The 24,006-nt window shown below is 37.5% G+C and overlaps 1 protein-coding gene across 1 annotated transcript in view; it reads left to right on the plus strand.

Moving 5' to 3' along the window:
* Window positions 1-24,006, plus strand: part of CEP128 (centrosomal protein 128) — a 466,954-nt gene that overhangs the window by 386,396 nt on the left and 56,552 nt on the right. Inside the window, exon 20 of the mRNA XM_018053897.1 lies at window positions 8,863-8,886. Coding sequence (XP_017909386.1) covers window positions 8,863-8,886 — 24 coding nt within the window. The remainder of the gene's footprint in view (window positions 1-8,862; window positions 8,887-24,006) is intronic.

Consider the following 24,006-nt stretch of genomic DNA (forward strand, 5'->3'; position numbering starts at 1 on the left):
GAAAAAGCTCTGCAGTTTTCTCTCTGGGTGAAGAAGCTGAGTGGACTTTTCTTCCAGAAGACAAGCGTTGTGCTTTTAGAACAGTAATGAGAGGAAGTCCTCATTGTCGATTTTCTTTTTTTAAAAGTTATATGGCCATCATGGCCCTTCAGTCCCAGAGAAGTTTCCAGAATTAGTCTATACTTGTACTGTTTCTTAGAGTTGGAAAAAGTAGAGACTCTTGTTATATTTTTATGCCATTATCCTGCATTTTTTGTTTGATAACAAATATATTTCAAACATGCTTGAAAAATACTGTGTTATCATGAAAAAGTCAGTAGATCTGTACAACTACACTTACCAGAAGCAGAAGAACTCTTGAGTATTTAGACCTAATATTTCATTTCTTAGGTGGGACGGATGAGCCAGTATGGTTCGTTGATTTGCTCAGCTGAGTCAAATAAGCTGTTAATGATGAGGGATACAGATACCAACTGTCCACTTAGCACTCATGTCCTAACTTAGCTCACAAATATGTTCCCATCTCCAGTGATGTAATGAATTTGTTTGGTTTATTCATAAATTCTAATGTGCACCCCATTGTGCCCAAGTAGCAAAGGAATATGTACAGCTCAAGACAGGTTGATAGCCTCGGGATAAAAAGTTAAAATAAATCTATTTTTATAGTACATGTGCTATTGGCCTCCCAAAAATACAGCTCACCTTACTTGATCTGTCAAGCCCAAAATAAATTAAAAGGTGATTTCTAGCATTATTGTTTCCAGTTAGAAATGGTTTGCAATATTAACACTAGAGGATAATAACAGTATGCTTCATTGTAACTCCAGGACTATGCAGTGACTGTAAGTATAATCCTTAAAAGTAAATATTAAAATAATTTTGCCCTTTTAGGTTTTTCTTAGACTAAGAGAGTCAATTCCTAGGCAGGTTGATAAGAAGTATGTGGTCCCTGAGGAGGAGAAAGGGATCTGGGGCTCTCGAAGCGGAGATTGGGGTCTGGAATTGTAAAGGAGGGGGAAAGGACAAACATCTTTTTCTTTTCTCTACATTCCTTAGTCTTAGTCACATAAAATGTTTTTTTTCTTTAAGCCCAGAACTGATGATTATGCAACAAACAAGTCAGTTTAATCTTTGTACTAAGGATTATATAACAATAATGTATCCTGCTTGAGGACAGTTTCACCTTCCTGAAAACCTTCTGGCTAATCCTGTTACCTTAAAATGTAAATTATAGGAATGGGTCTAGTAAGATCTTTACAACCTTGAGACATTGCCTTCACTTATTGTAATAACTAATTTAAAAAGTATATAGCTCCCTTGCTAAGACTAGCGAGGGGGGCATGCTCCATCCTCCTTCCGATGTCTGTATCAGAAGCTTTCCATGTCCCTTTTTCACTTTAATAAAACTCTGCTACGCAAAAGCTTTTGAGTGATCAAGCCTGGTCCCTGGTCCCAAAGCTAAATCTTCTTTGGAGATCACGAATCCGACATCGTTCACCATGAGCTATCAAGACGTTTCTCTCCTTGTTTTTGTTCAGTGGCTAAGTCATGTCTGACTCTAACCCCATGGACTGCAGCACGCCAGGTTACTCTGTCCCTTACTATCTCCCAGAGTTTGCTCAAATTCATGCCATTGACTCAGTGGTGCTATCTAACAATCTCATCCTCTGTTGCCCTCTTCTCATTTTGCCTTCTCTCTTTCCCAGCATCAGGGTCTTATCCAATGAGTTGACTCTTGCCATCAGGTGGCCAAAGTATTGGACCTTCAGCCTTAGCATCAGTCCTTCTAATGATATTCAGGGTGATTCCTTTAGGATTGACTGATTTGATCTCCTTGCAGTTCAGGGGACTCTCAAGAGTCTTCTCCAGCACCACAATTGGAAAGCATCAAACTTCAGTGCTCAGCCTTAAATATGATCCAACTATCACATCCGTAGATGACTACTGAAGAACCATAGCTTTGACTATACAGACCTTAATATGTTGTCTAGGTTTGTTACAGCTTTCCTTCCAAGGATCAAGCATTTTAATTTCTTGGCTACAGTCACCATCTGCCGTGATTTTGGAGCCTGAGAATATAAAACTGTCACTGCTTCCATTGTTATCCCCATCTATTTGCCATGAAGTGATTGGACTCTTCATGAGGGCAAAAGGGGAGAGTGAAAAAGCTGGTTTAAAACTCAACATTCCTCTTCCCTTTCTGTCATTGGAGTGGTATCATCTACATATCTGAGGTTAATGATATTTCTCCTGGCAATCGTGATTCTAGCTTGTGATTCATCTAGCCCGGCATTTTGCATAATGTACTCTGCATACAAGTTAAATAAACAGAGTAACAAAATACAGCTTTGTCATACTCCTTTTCCTATTTTGAACCAGTCAGTTGTTCCATGTAAGGTTCTAATTCTTGCATCTTGACCTGCTTACAGGTTTCTCAGGAGATAGGTAATGTGGTCTGGTATTCCCATCTCTTAGAATTTTTCACAATTTGTTGTGATCCACACACTCAAAGGCTTTTGTATAGTCAATGAAGCAGAAGTAGATGTTTTTCTTTAATTCCCTTGCTTTCCTCTATGATCCAAAGAATGTTGGCAATTTGATCCCTGGGTCCTCTGCCTTTTCTAAACCTAATTGTCCATCTAGAAGTTCTCAGTTCACGTTCTTCTGAAGCCTAGCTTGATGGATATTAAGCATAACCATACTAGCATGTGAAATGAGGACAGTTATGTAGTAGTCTGAACATTCTTTGACATTGCCCCTCTTTGAGATTGGAATGAAAACTGACCTTTTCCAGTCCTGTGGCCACTGTTGAGTTTTCCATTTGCTGGCATATTGAGTGCACTTTCGTAGCATCATCATCTTTTAGGATTTGAAATAGCTGAACTAGAATTCCATCACCTCCTCTATCTTTGTTTGTAGTGTTGCTTCCTAAGGCCCACTTGACTTCACATTCCAGGATGTCTGGTTCTAGGTGAGTGACCACACCATCATGGCTATCCTGGTCATGAGAACTTTTTTGTACAGTTCTGTGTATTCTTGCTACCTCTTATAATCTTTTCTGCTTCTGTTAGATCCATACTGTTTCTGTCCTTTATTGTGCCCATCTTTGCATGAAATGTCCCCTTCATATCTCCAATTTCCTTGAAGAGATATCTAGTCTTCCGCATTCTATTGTTTTCCTCTGTTTCTTTGCATTGGTCATTTAAGAAGGCCTTGTGTCTCCTTGCTATTCTCTGAAACTCTGCATTCAGCTGAGTACATCTTTCCCTTTCTCCCTTACTTTTTGTTTCTCTTCTTTCCTCAGCTATTTGTAAAGTTTCCTCAAACAATCACTCTGCCTTCTTGCATCTTTTTCTTTGAGATGGTTTTGATCACTGCCTCCTGTGTAGTGTCACGAACCTGTGTCTGTAGTTCTTCAGGCACTCTTGTCTACCAGATCTAATCCCTTGAATCTATTCATTACCTTCACTGTATCATCATAAGGGATTTGACTTAGGACATACCTGAGTAGCCTAGTGGTTTTCCCTGCTTTCTTCAATTTAAGCCTGAATTTTTCAATAAGGAGCTGATGATCTGAGCCACAGTCAGCTGCCAGTCTTGTTTTTGTGGACTGTATAGAGATTCCTCATCTTTGGCTGCAAAGAATATAATCAGTATGATTTTGGTATTGACAATCTGGTGATGTCCATGTGTAGAGTCATCTCTTGTGTTGTTGGAAATGTTTGCTACGACCAATGTGTTCTCTTGACAGAACTCTGTTAGCATTTGCCCTGTATCATTCTGTACTCCAAGGCCAAACTTGCGTATTACTCCAGGTATCTCTTGACTCCCTACTTTTGCATTCCAGTCCTCTTTGATGAAAAGGACATCTTTTGTTGGTGTTAATTCTAGAAGGCCTATTAGGTCGTCATAGAACCAGTCAACTTCAGCTTCTTTGGCATCAGTGGTTAAGGTGTAGACTTGGATTACTGTGATATTGAATGGTTTGCCTTGGAAACAGACAGAGATCATTCTGTTGTTTTTGAGATTGTACCTGAGCATTGCATTCCGGACTCTTATTAACTATTAGGGCTATTCCATTTCTTCTAAGGGATTCTTGCCCACAGTAGTAGATATAATGGTCATCTAATTAAATTTGCCCATTCCAGTCCATTTTTTAAATTTATTTTTTAAATTTTTATTTTTACTTTATTTTACTTTACAATACTGTATTGGTTTTGCCATACATTGACATGAATCCACCACGGGGGTACATGTGTTCCCAAACATGAACCCCCCTCCCACCTCCCTCCCCATAACATCTCTCTGGGTTATCACCGTGCACCAGCCCCAAGCATGCTGTATCTTGCATCGGACATAGACTGGTGATTCGATTCTTACATGATGGTATACATGTTTCAATGCCATTCTCCCAAATCATCCCACCCTCTCCCTCTCCCTCTGAGTCCAAAAGTCCGTTATACATATCTGTGTCTTTTTTGCCGTCTTGCATACAGGGTCGTCATTGCCATCTTTCTAAATTCCATATATATGTGTTAGTATACTGTATTGGTGTTTTTCTTTCTGGCTTACTTCACTCTGTATAATCGGCTCCAGTTTCATCCATCTCATCAGAACTGATTCAAATGTATTCTTTTTAACGGCTGAGTAATACTCCATTGTGTATTTTAATTCATTGATTCCTAAAATGTTGATGTTCACTCTTGCCATCTCCTGTTTGGCCACTTCCAATTTACCTTAATTCATGGACCTAACATTCCAGGTTCCTATGCGATATTGTTCTTTACAGCGTCAGACTTTACTTTCACAACCAGACACATCCACAGCTGAGAGTCATTTCTGCTTTAGCCCAGCCACTTCATTCTTTCTGGAGCTATTAGTAATTGTCCTCCACTCTTCCACAGTAGCATATTGGCACCTTCTGATGTGGGAGCTCATCTTCTGGAATCATATCTTTTTTGCCTTTTCGTACTGTTTATGTTCATGTGGTTCTTGCAGCAAGAATATTGGAGTAGTTTGCCATTCCCTCCTTCAGTGGACCATGTTTTGTCAGAGTTTTCCATTGTGACCCATCTGTCTTGGGTGGCCCGCATGGCATGGCTCATAGCTTTATTGAGTTATACAAGCCCCTTCTCCGTAACAAGATTGTGATTTTCTTAGACTTTCCCCTTCTAAAATAGCACTAAAAAATAGTGGGAAAGGGAATCTTCAATCACCAAAAAACCTGATAACAATAAAACCTACTTTTCCCTTTAGAACTTTTCCTTCAAAATATTTGAAGGAAATTTCTCCTCTGGTTTTTAACCTTCCACTCGCAATGGTTTTTTTTTACTTGTTGTCAAGAAATATTTCATACAGGAGAAATAGATTTGTTCTAATACAATAATTTATTTGGTCTAATAAATTAATTCTTACATCCTATTTCAAGTATCTTTATTTTAAGTAAAAATACTTGGACAGCTTTGGGTGGGTTCTGAGAGTCTGCAGTTCCCCTAAAAGTATATGCAAAATTATGTGTGTCTTGTATAGTGTTCATTTTCCTGGGGAAAAAGTTCTCAAAGTCCAAGACTACAAAAATAAGAACCGCTGATTTATTAAAACCACCTGAAATTGCATTATAGTGAGAGTGTCTTTATTACTTCTGGAGGCTTTCTTCTCTCTCTGCTCATCTCACCTACCAACTCCCCTTTCAGTATCTTAAGCAATTCTTTTCAGGCTAAGCTTGAGAGTGTGTGCGTGGTGGGAGAGAAGGCAGAGTACTGAACCTGTGGACTGAGCTTTAAGATAAGATTTGTTGAAATGAAAACTGGAGATTAAACAGCAACACTAGAACACTGCAAGTCCAGTTCTAGTGAGAGTGAGAGAGGATAGGGAGAATATAAATCAATTTTGGTATAATTGCATATTCATTCCAGGACATATACTAGTATTTCTTCATAGACTGGCTTAAATTACCTCTGTTCTAATGATAAGAACATGAGAAGTATGCAGATATTTTGTTTGAGAGCAGGGATTTGCAATAGGCTAATTCTTTTATATGCAGAATTATAGTAACTAATCTTGGCTGCCAAAAAAGAAGTCAACTTCAGCCATTTAAATTTCAAAATACATTTCTTAAATTTTAAAAGCAAAGTAATAAGTTCATAAAGATTAGGAGTAGTTTCTTTTTTTATATAGGCTATAATTAAAGCCCCAAACTGCAATTTAGAGGAAGCTCACTAATTGGCAACAATGACCGATATCCTATTAGCTGTTGTTGATTGGCAGATTAAATTATGTAAATTCAGGTTAATGAACTATATTTCCTGTTTCTCTAATTTTCTCATTTTTTTCAATATGTATTCTTTCTTTGAAAGCTATTTCAGTACCATTTTGGAATGGAGTAGGTTATAGACAAACAGATGTAACTAAATTGCATTGAAATAAATTATTTATTGATCTTTATATTTTAATGAAATTGAGATTTTTTTTTTTGTCTCCCCACCATTTGTGTTTTAGCCTTACAGACTAGGCACATGTCAGCTTAGACTGCTGTACCAAATGACTGTAGCCTGGGTGTCTTAAGCAGCAAACATTCATTTCTCACAGTTGCAGAGGCTGGCAGTTCCAAGATCAGGGTGCTGGCAGTTTCGGTTCTTGGTGAAGGACCTCTTCCTGGCTTGTAGATGGCCATGTTCCCATTATGCCTTAGTTTGGCAGAGGGCAGAAAGAGAAGCCTGCATTCTTGTGTCTCTTCTTAGAAGGGCACTAATCTCCTGAGGGCTGTCTCCTCCTGGCCTGATTACCTTCCAAAGGCTATATATCCAGAGGCCATCACTTTAGGGATTGGGGTTTTCAGCATGTGAATTTTGAAGACACAAACACATAGTCCATGACAGTACACATTCCTTTTAAAATCCTGTAACAAATATTTAAATAAAATGAAGGTACTAATACATAAATCATATGAGTTTTATCTTTCCTGAACACTGAGCTATGAATTAAAACAGAATTTAATTCAGTTGTACCATTTTGGCATCATATGAAATCACTGATTGCAAACCAGCTGTATGTGTGGTTTTAAAATATGCTAATTCTAAGAAACATGAGCCCCATAAATACATGGTATGGGGAAAACTTAAGGCCCAAATAGTGGCTGTAAATATTTTCAGCCTTCCAAGATGGTTCTTAGAAATGCAGCACTACCCAAAGACTGTCTAATGAGGGTCTGTTCAATCTGCAAAGGATGATAAAGCTTTGCTGAATGGTTTTGTCCCAGATGTACTGTGAATAAGATGCCTGGTAACAACAGATCAAAGCCCCCTAGAGGCTCTATATGCATTTATTACGAGCTACTCAAATGTGACAGTACCCAAATCACCAATAAAATAACCGTTATTTTATGAAAATTATGGGGGCGACGGTGAGGTTCTCTCAAGTATGCCAGCAAAATGCAGTTAAACAGATTATACTGCTAAAAACAGTCTGCTTTGGGCTGCTTTTGCATAATATTAATATATTCATTTAACTTGTGCCCATACAGCCAGATGTTTAAAGGGGTAGAAATGTCCAACCTAGTTTCCCAGTCTGAATGTTGGAGGCTGGGTTACAGAAATCCTCAAAGGCAAGGCCTCTGTGGTAGGTGAGGCTGGGAGAATCTGGGGCAGGGGAGGGCAAGGTTCAGTGTCTGCAGGGTCTCAGAGATCTGAGCTCAGTGGCTGTCTGCACCATTTTCCCTCCTTACCCTCTAGCACAAATGATTATTTTAATTAAACAAGAGAGAGATCCAGATTTTATATATCTTCTTCAACTGCTTAAAATGAAAGAATAGAAAAATGGCCTTCATCTTCATAAAAAGGATGGCTTTACAATTCCTTGAATTTTCAGACTCTCCTCTCAAATTCAGCTTTTAAAAAAACTTTTTGTATATAGCTGTTTAACTCTGGGAAGAGTTGAGGGCACAGCTGTTGGACTGAGAATGAAACCATTCTTAGTCATTTAGCTTTTATTTTTTTTTTTTTATTTAAATTTTTATTTTTTTCCCTTTATTTAAATTTACAATACTGTATTGGTTGTGCCATACATTGACATGAATCCACCACGAGTGTACATGCGTTCCCAAACATGAACCCCCCACCCACCTCCCTCCCCATAACGTCTCTCTGGGTCATCACCGTGCACCAGCCCCAAGCATGCTGTATCCTGCGTCGGACATAGACTGGCGATTCGATTCTTACGTGATAGTATACATGTGTCATTTAGCTTTTAAAGCAATATTATCAATGACCAATGTGTCTGTGAATCCTTCTAAGATACTATAAGTAAAGAATACCCACCTGGGCTCAGGACTGCTTGCATGTAGCCTATCGTTCTTATTTTTCCTGCCTTGTTTCAGTTAACTGTGTACTTACTAATTTTAGTTGGTGATGTCATTCTTATGTCTGAACTTGACCTCCTGTGACAGCGTACTTTGTACTGTTAGATAACTGAGAGCAAATATATGTGCTAAATTCCTTTTTTTAATATCACTACTATTGTCCAGTTGTGACTCATATGTTCAGATCTATCTAATAGCTATATTTTATTAAATAGACATAATTTTACCAATGCAGAAGTCTTAAAATATATTTCACTTAGTAACTAAGCCTGAATTTATGGTGTTTACGGCTAAATTAAACCTTGTAGTCCTAACACTAGTCAGGATGAGAAAAGTAATTGTTTCATGACTATTTTTCTCTTAGAGAGATAATCCTGAGTAGGAGTTTTCATCTTTTACGTGTTAAAAATGTTAATAGAAGATAAATGGAAAAATCTAAAAACTAAACTTGAAATGATATTTTGATGGCTTTGTTTTTATAATTATATATTATGCTTTATTTGCAGGACCGTGTAAATGCCTTAGAAACGGTAAGTTGGGTCATTTTCTTTCTCCTTCTGTCAGAACTACTGCTGGGTCCTGTTGTGGGTTTCAGAGTACTCCCCAAAGGAAGCAGTTCCAGAAAGCATTTCTAAAACTTCATCTAAGATTCAAAGGGATCAATAAGCTAAACTATACCTGAAAGGTATGTAGATACAGACTTTTATAATGAAAAAAGCATTAAGAAAAAGAAAAATGTGTCTAAGTGGTCGCTGCTGTCTTAAGACACATGGTGCCAATATATACTAATTTATGGAAAACACAATTAGCTTAAATGTAATTATATCTATTTGTTTCTGTATTTCCCAATCACTAAAAGGACTAGATGATATGATACTGATATTAGGATACCATTTTATCCTTTGAACTTTTGACATGTAGGCCATAATATTTTTTTCCATATTCAAATAATGATAAAAGCTGGTTAGCCTTTTTTTTTTTTTAATAATCTTACTTGCAGGAATCTGGTGTTAGTAAATCATTTTTTAAGGGCACATATGTAAAGGTTATATGCTTGCAATATTTATTGGAAAATGATTTACATATTTTTAAAAAGAAAAAAAAGGAGAAAACATTGTTTAGCAATAAAGTAATGGTTAGATAAAGTGCAAAATTCTGCCCAACATGATACAATGATTATGGAAAAGGCTTATTATATAATGTTAAATGGAAGCAAATTTAAGATATAAAATGACGTGTACTTTCATGGTAACATGTGGTGATAGGTGTCTGAAAAAAGAACAGAAGCAAGCGAATCTCATCACGGTGACTTGTTGGAGAAGAACTAGGGCTGTGATATCACCCGATCCTGCAATTTTTAAAAAAAAACCATGGTTTTATAAATAAACATTTGCATGATAAAGCCACACGAATTGAAAGAATGGTAGAGTAAATTATGGTACTATCTACGATGAGACATTGTTCAGCCATAAAGGGTCATATGTTCAAAAGTAAATATATACAGAGGGAGATATTTAAAGCTATATACAGAATGTGATGTAAATACTTGGAAATGTATATTTTGTGTTAAAAACTTTGAAAACACACAAAATATTGAGTGACTTGGGACTAGTCATTCTTTTAATGTCTTTCATGAGAAGGCAAAACATAAGCTTTTAAACAATAAGGTTAATAAACAATGCTGCTGCTGCTAAGTCGCGTCAGTCATGTCCAACTCTGTGCAACCCCATAGACGGCAGCCCACCAGGCTCCTCCGTCCCTGGGATTCTCCAGGCAAAAACACTGGAGTGGGTTGCCATTTCCTTCTCCAGTGCATGAAAGTGAAAAGTGAAAATGAAGTGGCTCAGTCGTGTCCGACTCTTAGCGACCCCATGGACTGTACCCTACCAGGCTCCTCTGTCCATGGGATTTTCCAGGCAACAGTACTGGAGTGGGTCGCCGGTGCCTTCTCCTAATAAAGAATAAAATATATAATTTGTATGAGGAAAGGAAAGATGCTAATAGAGCACATTTTAGTCCTATGTCAGCAAGTGATTTTGATAGACAGCATCTAGACCGTAGTGAGTAAATAATCTATTCCTTACTTTTAACTGAGCCATTTGGAAAGTACACTTGATTTTTTCAGTTTTAGTATGATGACGCTGTAAGTGAATAAAATGTTTAGTGTTCCTCTACATATATTTTGCTTACCCTTCGAAAGTGTCTTGCCAATAGGATTTGGCTTATAAATCAAATGTTCTTTATAAAAGTATGAACAAAAGCAGAAAGTTTGAGGGCCTGGCTGTCGCATACGAAATGCCACTTACACATTTAGTGAACCACTTGTTTCTTGATTCCTTCATCTGTAAAAATGAATATAATTAAACTTGTTTTATCAGATTATTGGGAGAATTAAGAGAAAAATATATGTGAAAATATTTAGGAACAAACAACTGTTAGGTTATCATTATATGATTGCTTTTTATTTCTTTTTGAATCGTTTTAATTATACCAATATGTCAACATACAACATAAAGCCTGTAAAATGTATTAGTATTTGCTGGTCTTTTTTATTTCCATAATCTCTTTACTAACAGAGTGCTATGGCATAAAATCTTAAATGCTTTATTCTAAGGGTTCCTCTAGGAATAAAGGTAAGAATAAAAAGTCATCATGAGAAAAATAACACTGGTTAAATGAACTAGGTTTTTTTTTTTCTTAAACAGTGGCAGTTTTCTCAAGATGATTTTAATTTGAAATAATTATCATAAGTAAAACCATAAAAATGAAAATGCTCAGTAATAACATTAATGCTCAAATGTTATGAAATCCTTTGACTTCATATAGCATTATAAGGAGCAGATTTAATATACTTGGTAGACTATTCAACTGGTAAAATATTTTATAGTTCATAAAATCAAATATGCTGGCAGCAGTCTCAAGACCATTTATTATTCTCTCACAACTCAGCAGTTAAGCAGTAGAAAAATATTGGAGGTCTCTCATTTGGTTTAGTTGGTATTAGGGTATGTAAGACATTGAATGTAGGATGTGTATTCTGGTGATACAGATCGACAAAATTTGAATTTCATTATTCCATTATTGTACTTATATTAAATTAATTTTAAAGGTTCAATGTATATAATTCCTGAAAATAAGAGCAACTTAATTTGGCCTGTCACCAGTTATCTAGATGCTTAGGTCACAATTGTTTCTATTTCCCTCCTCTTTTCTTATCCTTCCCGCTTCCTTCTTCACTAGCAAGTAAGCGTCTTGGATTACAAATTACATTTTATTTACAAATGAATCGCCAAGGCCTGCAAAAAATTTCTAACATATAGTTGAAAATCAATAAACATTTGTAAAATCAGAGAATGAATGTTGAACTGAATGTGTATAACCCTCACATGGACTGTTCTTAAGAATATAGGTATACACAGTACTGATAATTGAGGGGAAAAGTACCTAGAAGCATATCAATTTATTATTTTTTCTCTAGACTTTCTGATTAGTACCACACTTTATTTGGTGTTTCACAAAGCTCCAATGATCTTCATTAAAGTTCAGCATGATTTTTTCTAGGAAGGAACCACCTTCAGCCAAAGCATAGTTGGTTGGTTACCTAAATAAAGTTAAGTGATTAACCTGAAAGAAATCGTGGTTGAGAGCCTTGAGCCATGGATGGGACTCACTAGTGGATATTTCTTGGGCACGTTCTATGGTAGAAAGTGAAGAGGAGAAAAGGAAAATGAATTGTGATCAGTTCTCTCAAGGAGCTTGCACTCTAATTAAGGAGAGAAGTTACTTACATATAAATTAATGATGTAAGATAAATATGCAGTGTCTACAACATGTCAATGAAACAGTGCATTTTGTAGAAGGCATTACAAAAAACTATAATTGTAAAATAAATTGACATCATTGCAGTCTAGGTTCTTCATGGAAAAGCATAGCTTTTGTAGTTTGAGGTGATGGTGGAGATTAGATTCATCCCTGAAATGGGAAGAATCAGTAGTATCAGGAAGAAAGCCAGAGAAGAAATTGTATATTGGGGATGAAATCAAAGTTTAAAGGCAATAATGAAAACAAGAGTTTGTTAGAAGGATATTTAAAAAAAATTTAAAGGCAAAATCATGAAATCATGACTCATAGAAATATAAAATGAACACATGACAAATGAGTTTAACTCACTAATTTAAATGAGAGAATGAGCTAGATGTTACTCATGTAAAGGAACATTCAAAAAGCACTAGAGTACTGCAGTGAATTTAAAATTGAAGCAAAACTGGCTTCTTCCATGGTGGAGGAAGGAAATCAATTGAACCTCCCTGCAGATAAAATTTATTTCATGTCTGTCTACAAGAATCATTTGCATAGCAAATTATAAATATATCAAACAGTAACTGATATAGAGATCCCATTGAATCAAAAACCCAGAAGGATCTGCTAGGCAAAAACTAGTTTTTCATTGCAGATAAGCAGTAACTTTTTGTTCCATTTCAAAGGCTTTCACAGATTTTTTTTTAATAGACGCATTAGCTATAAAACTTTAAGATAATGATAGACATTTTGGAGTTTTGAAATACAAACCGAGGAGTTTAGATTTGATATCAGGCATACAGGATATTTCAAATCCTCAAAGATGATGCAGTTAAAATGCTGCACTCAATATGCCAGCAAATTTGGAACACTCAGCAGTGGCCACAGGACTAGAAAAGGTCAGTTTTCATTCTAATCCCAAAGAAAGGCAGTGCCAAAGAATGTTCAAACTACTGCACAGTTGCACTCATCTCACACGTTAGCAAAGTAATGCTCAAAATTATCCAAGCCAGGCTTCAACAGTACCTGAACCATAAACTTCCAGATGTTCAAGCTGGATTTAGAAAAGGCAGAGGACCTAGAGATCAAATTGCCAACATCCGTTGGATCAGCGAAAAACCAAGAGAGTTCCAGAAAAATAGTTCAGTTCAGTTCAGTTACTCAGTCATGTCTGACTCTTTGACTATGCCAAAGCCTTTGACTGTGTGGATCACAATAAACTGTGGAAAATTCTGAAAGAGATGGAATACCAGACCACCTGACCTGCCTCCTGAGAAATCTGTATGGAGGTCAAGAAGCAACAGTTAGAACTGCACATGGAATAACAGACTTGTTCCAAGTCAGGAAAGGAGTACATCAAGGCTGTATATTGTCACCCGGCTTATTTAACTTATATGCAGAGTACATCATGAGAAATGCCAGGCTGAATGAAGCACAAGCTGGAATCAAGATTGCCGGGAGAAATATCAATAACCTCAGATATGCAGATGACACCACCCTTATGGCAGAGAGTGAAAAAACTAAAGAGCCCCTTGATGAAAGTGAAAGGGAAGAGTGAAAAAACTGGCTTAAAACTCAACATTTAGTAAATGAAGATCATGGCATCTGGTCCCATCATAGGAAACAGATGGGGAAACAGTGTCAGACTTTATTTTGGGGGGCTCCAAAATCACTGCAGTTGGTGACTGCAGCCATGAAATTAAAAGATGCTTACTCCTTGGAAGAAAAGTTATGACCAACCTAGACAGCATATTAAAAAGCAGAGACATTACTTTGCCAACAAAGTTCCGTCTAGTCAAAGCTATGGTTTTTCCAGTGGTCATGTATGGATGTGAGAGTTGGACTATCAAGAAAGCTGAGCACCAAAGAATTGATGCTTTTGAACTGTATTCAAGAAGTTGGAGAAGTTCAGTATGTTGGAGAAGACTCTTGAGAGTCCCTTGGACAGCAAGGAGATACAACCAGTCCATCCTAAAGGAAATCAGTCCTGAATATTCATTGTAAGGACTGATGCTGAAGCTGAAACTCCAATACCTTGGCCACCTGATGTGAAGAACTGACTCATTGGAAAAGACCCTGATGCTGGGAAAGATTGAAGGTGGGAGGAGAAGGGGACTACAGAGGATGAGATGGTTGGATGGTGTCAACAGCTTGATGGACATGAGTTTGAGTAAGCTCCGGGAGTTGATGATGGATAGGGAAGCCTGTCATGCTGCAGTCCATGGAGTCGCAGAGTCAGACACAACTGAGTGACTGAACTGATCAGGCATACAAGCGGGTTTCTACCTGAGTGCCAGTTCCTACTGATGGGCGTAGTACTGACTATTGAAACTTTCTGTTGGGAAGGATTCTGGGCTACTCCTTTGGAAAGAATTACTGTGATTGCTATTCATTCTCTGTCGTTGGCATTACAAGGTCTGGAGGTGAGAGCTGGTAACACAGCTGTTAACCCTACAGGGAGTGTTAATGCTTTTTAATCAGGGACTGTGGCATGGTGAATGTGTGCACAGGAGTACCAATGTGTGCACAGGAGTACCGCTGGAGTGCAGTAGTGACAGGCTGCAAGTAGGGAAAGGGGAAGTGTATGTGGAGATCATAGAGCTTTAGGGATGTGCTCGGAAAATCGGGAATTGGGGCAGTGTGGTGCCAGGAAGGCAGAGTTAAAGAGAGTACCCTTATTTCTAGAAAGGAACTAGCACACTTGGTAAGCGGGAGGTTGAGGGCAAAGAAGAGGTCCAGGCAATACAGTTAAGACTCACTTTTGGGAAATGAAAGGGAAGGGGGAAGCAAACTTGGATATATAAAGTCTGTTTTTCATATCACCCCTCAAATCTGTCTTTATTTTCATTTCCATAAATGCCATGATAATTTAGGTTCTCATACTTTTGTATTAGTTAGAGTTTTCATGACCTCAGTTAAAAGAAATCCAAAAATAATTACCGGTAAAGTAAGAGAGAAATTAGTTTCGCTCTTGTGTAACAGTCCAAATATACTGTGTCCATGGCAGGTAGGGTGTCAGAAACTCAGGCTTCTTTTGCTGTTTTGCTCTGCCATCTTCAGTATATCCCTTTACCCTCCTAATCTAAGATTTCTGGTTCAGCTCCAGTCCTTAGATTTGTGTTGTAACTAGATGAAAGAAAGGGAAAGCATGTATGTAGCTTGCCTTTAGTGAAAACTAGAATTTGCACATATCATTTCTGTGCAGCAGAATTTAGTGACGTGATTATAACTAGTTTTAAGATTCATAAAGAACCAAATAAGCCATCAACTTTTGGAAATTTCAAAGTAAAATTCTAAACAACTCAAAGGTCAAAAAATAAATTATAGTAGAAAAGAAACATGCTCAACTCAGTAGGAATGGGTATAACCCTTGAGTTAAAATCAGACAGAATGTATAAATATGGAAATCCAGAAACTATTCACAAATTAGCATGGATACAAAAATATTATACACGAAACATTAGCAGAATAAATCCTGGAAGGTATGAAAAGGATAATTAATCATAAAATACTGACAAATTACCAACTTATCAGTTGAGTTTATTCCAGGACTTGAGTTGGTTTAATATTAAAAAAATATTACAATTCAAACAGATTAAGGGGAAATTAATAAGGTCATCTCAATAGATGAATAAGAAGATGAATTTATTCCTTTAATTGGGCTTCCCAGATGGTGCTAGTGGTAAAGAACCGACCTGCCAATGCAGGAGACATAAGAGATGCAGGTTTGATCCCTGGGTCAGGAAGCTCCTTGGGAGGGGGAGATGGCAACCTACTCCAGCACTCTTGCCTGGAGAATCCCAAGGACAGAGGAGCCTGGTGGGCTACAGTCCTTAGAGTTGCAAAGAGTCAGACACTAAAGCGACGTAGCATGCATTCCTTTGATATCGTTGTCATCTTCATAAGCCATTTAGCAAACTAAGAATAGAAGGGAAACTCCTTAATCTGATAAAGGCCATGTGAAAAAAAAATTCCATGGCAAACCTCACCTTACATTTTAAAATTTCCTCTTTAAGACCAGGAATAAGCAAAGGGTGCCCCATTGTGCAGTTTGTATTATACACTGTCTTGGTGGTATTAGCCCGAGCTGTAAAACTATCAGTTTGCAAATAATAGTATTGTTCGTATAAAAAGCTCTAGGAATTTGTAGTTAAATTATGAGAAATAGAGTTTAACAAGTTTGATAAAAACAACTATATGAAAGCCCATTTTACTTCCAACTCCAGCAAAAATTCCTAAGAAAAGGTAATTAAAAGCAATATATCAATACAAGAATAACAAAGACTGCAAAATATGCAGGAAAATATGTAACCAAAAATTCAGTCCTTTATAGGAGGACACTCTAGAATGGATACTTCTGAAAAAGAACAAGGTGGGGGTGTTTTCCTAATATATATGAAAGTGAAAGGTGCTCAGTTGTGTCCAACTCTTTGTGACCCCATGGTCTATACAGTCCATGGAATCCTCCAGGCCAGAATACTGAAGTGGGTAGCCTTTCCTTTCTCCAGGGATGTTCCAAACCCAGGAATCGAACCAGGGTCTCTTGAATTGCAGGTAGATTCTCTACCGACTGAGCCATAAGGGAAGTGGTATATATATTTAAAATATATCAGTTTATACAATCAGATATAAACATATTTTCAGTTCAGTTCAGTTCAGTCTCTCAGTCGTGTCTGACTCTTTGCGACCCATGAATCACAGCACGCCAGGCCTCCCTGTCCATCACCAACTCCTGGAGTTCACTCAGATTCACGTCCATCGAGTCAGTGATGCCATCCAGTCATCTCATCCTCTGTCGTCCGCTTCTCCTCCTGCCCCCAATCACTCCCAGCATCAGAGTCTTTTCCAATGAGTCAACTCTTCGCATGAGGTGGCCAAAGTACTGGAGTTTCAGCTTTAGCATCATTCCTTCCGAAGAAATCCCAGGGCTGCTCTCTTTCAGAATGGACTGATTGGATCTCCTTGCAGTCCAAGGGACTCTCAAGAGTGTTCTCCAACACCACAGTTCAAAAGCATCAATTCTTCTGCGCTCAGCTTTCTTCACAGTCCAACTCTCACATCCATACATGACCACTGGAAAAACCATAGCCTTGACTAGACGGACCTTTGTTGGCAAAGTAATATCTCTGCTTTTCAATATGCTGTCTAGGTTGGTCATAACTTTTCTTCCAAGGAGTAAGCGTCTTTTAATTTCATAGCTGCAGTCACCATCTTCAGTGATTTTGGAGCCCCAAAAATAAAATTTGACACTGTTTCCACTGTTTCCCATGTATGTATCAGTTTAGTCCAGTTGCTCAGTCATGTCTGACTCTGCGACCCCATGGACTGCAGCACACCAGGCGTCCCTGTCCATCACCAGCTCCCAAAGCTGACTCAGACTTATGTCCATTGAGTTGATGATGCCATCCAACCATCTCATCCTCTGTCGTCCCCTTCTCCCACCTTCAATCTTTCCCAGCATCAGGGTCTTTTCAAATGAGTCAGTTATTTGCATCAGGTAGCCAAAGTATTAGAGTTTTAGTTTCAGCATCAGTCCTTGCAATGAATATATTTATATAAAACCTTATTAAAGCCACTGAAATTATGATAGTATAGTCTTGACACAGGAATATATAAATAGGTCAATGTTATCATACAGAGAATCCAAAAACAAATTTTATTCACAGAAACTTGATGTCTGACACACTGCTCATCACTATCAGGGGAATAAGGGTGAACTTTTTAATAGATGATATGAAACAAATGAAATTGAACCCCTATCTCAGATGCAAAAGTGGTTGAAAGCCTAAATGTGAATGATGAAACTGTAAAACTTTGAAACACAGTATAGTTTGCTATCTTCATGATCTTAGGACTTTGGAAGATTTCTAGGAGGAGAGAGTTGCTGAAAATAGAGATGAGAAAGGAAACAACTGATGTGACCACATCAAAATTAAGAACTTCCATAAATCAAAGAGACAACATAAAAAGAATTAAAAGCAATCCACGCTTAGAATTTATTTGTAGCAGAAGATATAACTGACAAGCAGTGTATGTCCAAATCAATTTGTATACAAATCTTATTGCTCAACAAAGCAATTAGAAAAGAATAAACAACTCAGATTTAAAGAAAAAGGGTAAAAGGCATGAGCAAGCATTTCAGTTGAAAAAGAATCATGTAAGAATATATTCAGCTTCATTCGTAATCAAAGAAATACTAATTAAAGCCACAAAAATTGTCATTTTCCTTTATGTATATGTTTTATGTACTCATTTATCTATGACATTTCACCAAAAAGCAAAGAAAACAGAAACATGTTAGCAGTCCTTTTCTTTTTCTTTTCTTTTTATAGCAAAATGATTAACGCTGTTCTTGACAGTAATTTCAAAGAGAGCTGGGGAGTTGGAGCATGGTCTTCCAGTGGCTCACTCCCAGGAGTACACAGAGATCTTTGAAGGGGTAGTCAGACATAAGACACAAGAATGTTTAAGAAAATCAGTTGTATCCTCAGCTTCTACCTGCACTCTTAAAATAGCTCTGCTTGAGAAGGCCCTCTTACCTTTCATAACCCATCGTCTCCCACTTCTCCAAAGAAAAACTTCCTTCTCCCTTGATGGCAAATGCCCCAGGCTCTTTAGGGTGCCAGAGAAGGGACAATTTATGATTTGGGTGCCTTCATGTCCTCCTTTAATCAAATCACTAAAGTAAAGCTTCTTGTCCTTCTTGAAGTGAAGTGAAGTCGCTCAGTCGTGTCCAACTCTTTGCAACCCCATGGACTGTAGCCTACCAGGCTCCCCGTCCATGGGCTTTTCCAGGCAAGAAGACTGGAGTGGGTTGCCATTTCCTTTTTCACTTTTCCTTCTTGGTCATGCATACATTTTTGATAAGAACAAAGAGTTGTGTTAGATATATGGGCTGTTGAGATTGAGTTGTTCTGAAATTGACGTGTATCGTTGATTGATGTTGGGGCGGAGTAAAGACAATTTTATTTAATGATCTCACCTCTTCCACTACCCTGCTATAATCAGAGAATGTATAGCTCCAGAAAACAAAGTTAAGAAGTGTTGAAAAGAAATCGTTGAAAGCCAGTGTCTTAATTCATCCAGATGACAAACTCTGGCCTGGCTCCATTCCTTATCTGTCTATCTATCTTAGAATTATGATTGAAAAGTGAGATGTTTGTCACAAGGACACATTAACACAATATGTAAAATTGAAAAATGAGGTCAAATTTGTTTTTTGCCAGAAAGTAAGGCTGATTTGACTGATTGGTTTGACAGTGAGAACTGGCTTTGCCAGTCTGCAGCTGTAAGGTTTGGATGCAAGTATATTTAATACTGAGATAAAATGAATATATTAAAATGTTGTACTGACAGAATGGTATTGAAATTAACAAGATTTTTATTTTTGCATATGTTAAGTTCAATGAAATATCTCTATGTAAAAAAAGAACAGTTATAGTCATTTGACTAGTCTTGGTAAATAAAGCCTTTTAGATATATTTTCCAGAAACAGAAAGCGAATGACTCTAATGACTACATTACAGTTCTTTGGCAAGTCAAGTGGTTTCTAATTCTTTGCTTTCAACACATTGAAAGAAGACCTAATCGAGATGGTAGATCATTAAAATTAATTTTTGATGACAGATTGCTATGTAATCTTTGCCATGAAACTACAAAGGCTTTCAAGAAATTTAGTAACATTGTTATAACACAACTGCTTTCATTCTCATGTAGTTTTCTACGTGAACAAGATTTCTCTGTGAATAAACCTATAGGAACAGAAAACAGAAATAGAAATGAAACCTTGTCTTACTGAAAACAAAATTAGCATTTACCCTTAGATACATAGGCTAATTGAGTGCGGAAGGAGGAGTTATATCCATCCCAGTAAGAGATATACATTTGGAAGCCTTAGGGTTTTTTTTAACATTTTGCATTTAATTTTTCTAAGAAATTTAATATATATAATGTCAAACGTATGATAATTGAATCCATAATAATGTGTAACACTTTGAGCATTTTGGTCACAGAGAGTTTTAAAAATCAGTTCTTCTTTCTGTGTATGTGCATTTCTGTTACAGAGAAGGATGAAGTGTGTAGGATAACCAGAAGTCCTGGAGGGATAAAGGTATTGTATATTAGGATAAAAATCTGTGAGGAAAAACAGAGTTGAAATCAAAGTGAAAAGAAATCGTATAAAATCTGTCTTTTAAAGAGGATACTATGTAGTTATTTTGTAAATGGATAAGTGGTGATAAGAAATTAATGAGATCTGACGTTCACTGGAGGAACTTCTCTGCTGGTCCTGTGACTAACTCTTCAGTGCTCCCGGTGCTGGGGCCCAGGTTCGACCTCTTGTTAGGGAGCTAGATCCCACATGCCTCATCTAAGACCCAGCACAGCCAAATAAATTAATAAGTGTTTTTTTTTAATAAAAATGAAGTTCACTAGACAAGTTAATATGAGTAATATAAAAGTTTTATTTGAAAATGACAATATTTACTATATTCCAGAATTTTCATCCTTTACGACTTCCTAAACTTATGATAAAAACATTTTGACAGCTTAAAAACTTATGTAAGAAAGGGGGGACAAATAAGGGATATACACAGTTTAAATAATTATTTAGAGAGGATATCATCAAACTTTGAAAAGCACTGACTTAGAGCAAATGTGTAATTGTAATTATCAGTGTTTAATCAACTTCTTAAATCAAAGTTGCATAAAACAACCTGTTTCCTATATTTTTAGGGTATATTTACACGGAGATAGGATGATTTATAGGATACATCCTAACCTGTAGCTTCTATGGAAAAAAACTTGCACAAATTTGCCTATCTGAGAAAAAAATGCAAGAGACAGGATATCTCTTAGAAATATGACTTCTACTTTTAAAAATCTATTAGAGCCTTATGCACATCTCCAAAGGATTCATTCAGCCAGTTTTAGTGATACCAGGCTTGAACTATGCACACCAGTTGATCTTCAAGATCTTGATGGTCATGAGTGTGAGACTTTGCCAGCATGTCTCTGGAAATGACCACGTGATGCTGTGGACTCTGACTTCACTCGTCTACTGTCGTTGGGTATTTACTTTCAATTTTCTTTCCTTCACACTATGGTGTGTGTGTGCTCACTTGGTTGTGTCTGACTCTTTGAGACCCCATACACTGTAGGCAAGAATTCTGGAGAGTTTTGCCATTTCCTGTTCCAGGGGATCTCCCAACCAGGGATGGAACCGCATCTCTTGGGTCTCCTGCATTGGAAGGTGGATACTTTACCACTAGCGCCACCTGGGAAGCCTTCACAGTATGGGTCCAGCGCTAACTGTGCTTCAAGCTACTCTACAGGCACATAAGTTGTTGAAGAAGAACCATTATTCTCTGTTAGGACACCAGATTCAGCTCTCAGGCACTTAGGAGTATATGGGCCCAATAGAGTTAATGTACTGACTGAAGTGTCCCGGTTTAGCTCAGGAAATAACTGACTTGAGTATGTAAATGTGGCCAAATAATGGTTAATTATCTGCAGTGCCTCTTCTAAGTATTTGTCAGAATCTTGAAGCTGAGTAGGACTTGCCTTTATCTCTTTATAAAGCCAGAACTTGCTGTTTCAGAACCAAAGATCAAGCTAGGTTCAATTTTTGGTTTTGCCAAGGCTATAAGCCTGTCATTGAAGTTGCCTGAAAGGTTCAGTCAAATTGGCTTTACCCCAAATAAAACGCAGTGTGCTCTGTACGGTTTTGACCCAGAATCAGGTGAATCTCAGCAGTTCTGGCCGAGCTACATTGTAAAATTTTGGATTTGTTCGAACTTGACACTTCCTGGGAACCCATTCAAACTGAAACCGGAAAAAGGTTTTGCACAAACCCTGTCCTAGCCCGTTCTGCCAAGTTTCCCACTGCTCTAATGTTCGTCTACCTTCTGTATATTCGCATCGAGGGCAAACGGAAATATCCTCATGAATCTCTCATGAGGGATCTTGGTTGAAACAATCTAGACATTCTCCTTTCACCACCTTGTCCCCAAACACAGAGCCCGTATTCTGCATTAGTATTAAGATGTGTATGTTTTCCAATAATGGGGTCAGCATCAAAGGGTTAAATTTCAAAAACATGACTGTGCTTATGTTCAAATGAAAGTGCTGCTGAAACAAGCGGGCTGTTTTATACAGAGTTGCAAACCTTGTGGCAAAAGGTGATGACCAGTTTAAAAGTCTAAGACTTCCTTCAGTCTGCAGAAATGGTTTCTCATAGCCCTGTCAAACTTTTCATAAATGCAGTGACATAGGAAAAGTATCATTGAGAAATCACATAATGAATGCAGCTTCACCAGCAGATGAACTTCGGATTATTGAATTGCTCAGTGTTTAGAAGTCAGACTGACAGCTTCATAGTTGGTGCTGAGAAGTAGTCAGGATGCCCAACTGCTTGCTTGGTAATGTGTTTTATAGTCCTGTTAAAAACACTGCCAATAACAGTGCATTCTCTGAGTGAAAGCTCTTGCTTTGTATTGTGAAGATACTAAGAGTGTATACTATAAAACACTTTCTGGACTATCTTTCTGAAAAACATAATGCATATATGAAATGTTTTCTATTCTCTTTAAGAGAGCATATCTGGGTGAAATCTCAGAATAATAGTGTATTACATTTTTTAAAGATCTATCCTAACTATAAAATGAAATATTGGCATTATACCCTTAAATATATAGTTTGTGGGAGTAGTGTCTATCACATACATTTAGGAAGCAGCCTTTACATGAAAAGCTGATTTGGGCATTTTCATTTTGTGTATCTAATTTTAACCAATTGCATACAGATTTCAGCTGAAACTTGTTATATGCCTAGTTTAAAATGATAGAAAGGGATACAGTAAAACAGTATCTGATTTAGAGTCAAAAACGGTGGATTCTGGTCATTTCCTCCCTGATAATCAGGCACATAACTCTGGGCAAGTTGTTTAACCCCTCTGCATTTCTTTCTTTGTCTCTTTCTTTTAATGAGTGTGTTGCATTAGGTGATGTTTTAGAAAGTCTTTTATCTAGTCTAGTCTGTGTTGTTGTGCTTAGTCACTCAGTTGTGTCTGACTCTTGCGACCCCATGGACTGTAACCTGCCAAGCTCCTCTGTCCATGGGATTTCCCAGGCAAGAATACTGGATTGGGTTGCCATTTCATTCTCCAGGGGATCTTCCTGACCCAGGGATTGAACCCAGATCTCCTGCATTGCATACAGACTCTTTGCTGACTGAGCTACAAGGGAAGTCTAATCTAGACGGAATTAAAAAATTAATCTTCACAAATTTCTACCCTATGAAAAGTTGCTTTCAAACAATTTACTACCTGGCTCTTGGGAAATCTGTATGCAGGTCAGGAAGCAACAGTTAGAACTGGACATGGAACAACAGACTGGTTCTGAATAGGAAAAGGAGTACGTCAAGGCTGTATGGTGTCTCCCTGCTTATTTAACTTATATGCAGAGGACATCATAAGAAATGCTGGGCTGGATGAAGCACAAACTGGAATCAAGATTGCTGGGAGAAATATCAATAACCTCAGGTATGCAGATGACACCACCCTTATGGCAGAAAGTGAAGAGGAACTCAAAAGCCTCTTGATGAAAGTAAAAGAGGAGAGTGAAAAAGTTGGCTTAAAGCTCAACATTCAGAAAACTAAGATCATGGCATCTGGTCCCATCATTTCATGGCAACTAGATGGGGAAACAGGAGAAACATTGGCTGACTTTATTTTGGGGGGCTCCAAAATCACTGCAGATGGTGATTGCAGCCATGAAATTAAAAGACGCTTACTCCTTGGAGGGAAAGTTATGACCAACCTAGATAGCATATTAAAAAGTAAAGACATTACTATG

The sequence above is a fragment of the Capra hircus genome, chromosome 10 (assembly GCF_001704415.2).
Source record: "Capra hircus breed San Clemente chromosome 10, ASM170441v1, whole genome shotgun sequence".
NCBI classification, from domain to species: domain Eukaryota; kingdom Metazoa; phylum Chordata; class Mammalia; order Artiodactyla; family Bovidae; genus Capra; species Capra hircus.